This window comes from Eptatretus burgeri, chromosome 9, assembly GCF_056783735.1.
Source record: "Eptatretus burgeri isolate ZD-2024b chromosome 9, Ebu_testis_v1, whole genome shotgun sequence".
Classification (NCBI taxonomy): Eukaryota; Metazoa; Chordata; class Myxini; order Myxiniformes; family Myxinidae; genus Eptatretus; species Eptatretus burgeri.
In genome coordinates, this window is record NC_140969.1 from 67,081,785 (window position 1) to 67,086,784 (window position 5,000).

The 5,000-nt window shown below is 44.6% G+C and overlaps 1 protein-coding gene across 7 annotated transcripts in view; it reads right to left on the reverse strand.

Moving 5' to 3' along the window:
• Positions 1-5,000, reverse strand: part of LOC147020269 (uncharacterized) — a 178,986-nt gene that overhangs the window by 44,539 nt on the left and 129,447 nt on the right. For all 7 annotated transcript variants that reach the window (XM_085895524.1, XM_085895523.1, XM_085895522.1 and 4 more), the window contains 2 exons: positions 1,842-2,121; positions 552-685 (listed from right to left, as the gene is read on the reverse strand). In XM_085895524.1, the coding sequence (XP_085751650.1) occupies positions 552-685; positions 1,842-2,121 (414 nt within the window). The remainder of the gene's footprint in view (positions 1-551; positions 686-1,841; positions 2,122-5,000) is intronic.

Below are 5,000 nucleotides of genomic sequence, written 5' to 3' on the forward strand. Positions count from 1 at the left end.
GTTCACCTGTAGCCCCCCCCCCCCACCCCACAATGAAACTGGTATCCCGAGGAAAAGGGGGCATGGAGGTTAAAATAGAACTATCATTGTGTATCTCTCGCTGAAACAAAACAACACAAAGACTAAAACCTCTGCAGCAGCTGAAAAAGTTAAAAACAACAACAAAATGAGCAAAGCCAAAAGTGCCAAGTCATAAATTATGTGAATAAAACAAATCGTAAATGTTACACTTTATACTGCTTATTGACCATTTCCAAACTTCCATCACAGAATGCGACTCTCAGGTGTTCAACACAGATGTTACAAAATAATATTTTCATCACGGGTTGAAATTCAACACTGTATTTGACCTGAAGGTAATAAGCAAAACATATACACAACCCTAAAGACGTCAATGTGAAATTTATTTGAATGCTCCCATTTTATTTTATTTTTATCCAAACCATGATACCATATATCTCCCCTCATTGATCTCCAATACATACACATCCAGCTAAGTGCTCAAAGATCACTGGTGACTTCTTATCCTGCAGCACATGATGATTTCCCACCTGTGCATCGATGTCTCCAACTTGAGGCACGGCACTCTTGAGTTGCATTGCATTGTTTTTCCCTGGAATGGAAGCTGTTCTCATAACTCCCAAGGTCATAGTCTTCCCATCCACAGATAACGGCCCTGGTGGGGCTAAAGACAAACATGTTGTTGGGATTCACCTGAAAGAAAACTCACTCAAATTGCAGCATATTTAGATATGCAAAACCTGAATTCTAATGTAGCATTCAATTTTTTTTAAAAAGCAAAATAAGGAGGCAATTAACGAATGACTTCTGTGGGTTTTTTCAGGCAAAACATCATTCCACATGAACACAATGGAATAAAAAGTGGACCAAACTAGATTTTAATTCTTTAAAAAACAAAATGATTGGAGTCCTCTGAGATCCTGGTATTACTACAAATAAATGTTGCATACACTTTCACTTAATAGGGGCCAATTCACTTGAATTTTGAAATGAATACACAAAATAACTGAGTAAATAAGCCGAATTACGAAAGGGATTTGTTCTTCGATGATGTATCACTTGAGGCTTGGCCACACCAAACGATTTCTTCCAACGAGACGCAACTGGACGGTCTTGTCATAGAAAATCAGTTGGTGTGGATGTCCAGCCATGTAAAACTGTGTTGCATCAGGACCTGTCGGATGTTTCATCCTGGTTGTAGGTGCTATTCGTCCGTTGGGGTGGATGCCCTCACGAAACGAGTGGACGAATGTGCTCTCGCCGAGCCAATCAGAGTGAACAACACTGGTACGTGCTTTCTTCCCAAACCAAAATGGAGATATCCTGGACTGAAGAACGTGAGGATGAGCCAATTCAACTATGGCAGAAAAAAAAACAAAAACAAACCTACTTTGTACAACATTACATCTAAATATTATTACAATCATATTTCTGAAAAAATAAGGGTCAAGTGAAGTGGCAGAGACCCTTGAGTACTGTACTTGATACGCCAATCATTAATAATCGGGACCAATCAACAATCGCATCCTTGGCTTTTGACGTGCAGCAGAGGAACCAATCATTCCTCACCTTGCTTTTCACAGCGCAAGTTACAATTGCCGGTCCATTGGCATCACTTGCCGTGTCCTGGTGCGTTGGTTGGTGTGATCTGGTGCATTGTAAGCATGGCAACTTTTCACAATTCCCTACAATTATCGCACGACTGTTCAATTGCATCGCATTGGAGTAAATCGGTTGATGTGGCCAAGCCTTTACACAGAGCTGATAAACTGACTCTACAAGTTCTAAATCGTCCCTACAAATCCCTTTATAAGTTATACCCAAAATGATGGTCTTGGTTTGCTGTGGTTGATTCTGCCTGATGGTTGATTGTGCCTGTGTACTCATGATGGGCAGCTGCAGTTGAGTCACCGGCGTGGGTGCACTGGTCAAAATGATGGTGTGGGCTTGTCCGGGTGAAGGAAGCGATGGAGTTGCAGTAGGGGCAGCAGATGCTGGTAAAGCAGGTACAGGTAAAGCAGGTACCGGGTGGCCTCCAGCAGCAGCCCCAAGCTGCATCAGAGCTTGCTGCTTGCCTTGCAGAATGATCTTCTGCTGCTCCTGAGGATGTAAGTTTTCAAAATCAATGTGGAAATATCATTCCTTCTCAATAACAACTTCAGTTTTACAACTTCTCTCTTTCTCTCTCTCTCCCCATGTACCGTACTCCAGTGACAGACTCGGTACAGTTTGCCATTATATGTTCAGTGGTTTGCCATTTCCTTCCCAGCAGTCAGTTCAGGGATTTAGAATTAGGTCATGGTGCCAACAAAAACATGCAATATGATGAGGTCAAAGAAGGTGGAACCAGGCAGAATGTAAAACAGCACCACTGCATTCGGTATGGTACATTATTACCTTCGCCAGAGAAGAGGGCATTGCATTTGGGTTCGTTTGTCCGCATCGAACGTGAGTAGGTGTATTAATTACATATTATTGAAATGATAATGATAATGATACATAATGACAATTATAATGGAACATAATGATAAGAATGATAAAATAACAATATTATTGAGAATGACAATGGTACATAGTGATGATAATAATAATAATAATAATAATAGTACATAATGATACATAATCATGATAATAATAATAATAATGACAATATTGAAAAAGATAATGATAATTACAATATATATATATGTATATATATATATATATATATGTATATATATATATATATATATATATATATATATATATATATATACATACATACATACATACATACATATATATATATAGTTGTGGATTCTCGCCATCCCGGTGTGCAGGCGACCGCCTTAAGCTAATTGCGGCCGCACGCGCCTGCTGAACGTGGCAATCCAGTCGCAGCTTTCGGATCAACGCTGAAATCCAGCTACGGGTGTGTTTTTAACCACAACACAACCTTGTCAATGCTCTGCCCGCGCTACAGGGTCGATCGCTGAATTGTCGATTTACCTAATTATTCGCGCGGACAGACTACCGAGAGGTTGTCCCTCAACGGGACCTGCTCGGAAATGAGCCGCTTTAAGCAGCTCTTTCCGTCTGCGATTGCCGAGCGGTTTATTATCGCCAAGCCCCGTTGGACCCGATTATCTTATCGGTGTTAAAAACCAGCTATTTATTGCGAACGCAATTATGGCAGTTCAATGGAGGAAGGAACGCCACGAGCAGGTGAATATTCAACAATGGGGGTATTTATTTTACACGCATGCAGTCAATGAAGCAAGGGGGGGGGGGGTTATTATTATTATTATTATTTCCGTTTCTTCCTGGCTTTTCGTCTCTTAATTTTTCAGACGTCCTCATCTCGTGTCTCGTCTTACACATTTCGGTCTCCCCATTAATTACGACGTCGCTCGTCATGACCTTGCCCTTACTCTCCTCCATCGAGGGCCGGACACAATCCACACTCCCCCCAGCTCGTTCGCTCCAACACGTGGTGCCGCCATTTTGCAATCCATCGCCAGCTTATTCTCTCTCCATGCCCGCATCTCATCCCTCATCTGTGTTATCATCTCCATCAGTTGACTCATCTTATCCATACTCTGCTGCGCAGTCTCTTGCCCTGAGTGCTGCCACTGCCAATGATTAGTGAGAGGGTTGAAATAATAAAAATAACCAGATGAACGGCATTGCCACTTTTTCCAACCTTCTGGTACGGGTTTCTCCTGCATGGTGGTGTCCTGGACCATGGGTTCATCTAACTTATTTCCTAAACCACCCTGCCCCCACTCGCCTTGAGCTGCTATTTTGCGTATTGGTTATAAAAAATTTGTATGCTCGTAATTTAATGGAACCGGAGGGTCGCCTTGCACACCCTTGATCCGGTTCCGTTAATTTAGTTTGGAGGAGGGATTAATCGGAATCCCACTCCTGACACCAGTGTTGTGGATTCTCGCCACCCGCGTGCGGGCGACCGCCTCTAGCTAATTGCGGCCGCGCGCACCCGCCGAACGTGGCAATCCAGTCGCAGCTTTCGGTTCAACGCCGAAATCCCGCGACGGGTGTCTTTTTAACCACACCACAACCTTGTCAATGCTCTGCCCGCACTACAGGGTCGATCGTCGAATTGTCGATTTACCTAATTATTCGCGTGGACAGACTACCGAGAGGTTGTACCTCAACGGGACCTGCTCGGAAACGAGCCGCTTTAAGCAGCTCCTTCCGTCTGCGATTGCCGAGCGGTTTACTATCGCCAAGCCCCATTGGACCCGATTATCTTATTGGTGTTAAAAACCAGCTATTTATTCCGAACGCAATTATGGCAGTTCAATGGAGGAAGGGACGCCATGAGCAGATGAATATTCAACAATGGGGGTATTTATTTTACACGCATGCAGTCAATAGAGCAATGGGGGGGGGATGGGGATAGGACACGAGCAAAAAGACCTACAGCCGTTGTTTACTCAGTATGTACATGCACTTATAACAATCCTACTTAAAGGACAAGGCGCCAAGACTTCCATGCAAAAACCCCAGAAAAGAAAAGGGAGAACTGGGCCCGTAAGCCTTTAATGTTCCTCGGAGCTTGGGAGACCGAAGGAGCTCCGCAAGGCCGTGCAGGTTACCTGGCAACCCTCGTGGTGACTCACTGGGCCCTGGTTTGGCGACCCTCGGTGTCTCTGCCCGACTCCACTGCCCTCGAGCTCCACTTCCGAACTCGACTCAGCACTCAAGCCCGAACTGCACTCAAACTCAAGTGGTTTTCTCCGACTAGGCTCCACCAACTCCTCTGTCCAATTCTACTCACTCCGGACTCCAACACTCAACTCTGGCGCTCTCCACACCGACTCGCCAAGGAGACAAAGGAGAGAGACTCTCTCATCAGCTTGGCAACTGCCCACTCTCTTCCTCGGCGTTCCAACGCAGCCCTTTATCGCCCCGGGGCCTTCGCCCTCCCTTCTTGGCGCGCGGGGGAAAATTCCCGGAGAGTTCTCGGGTTTTCA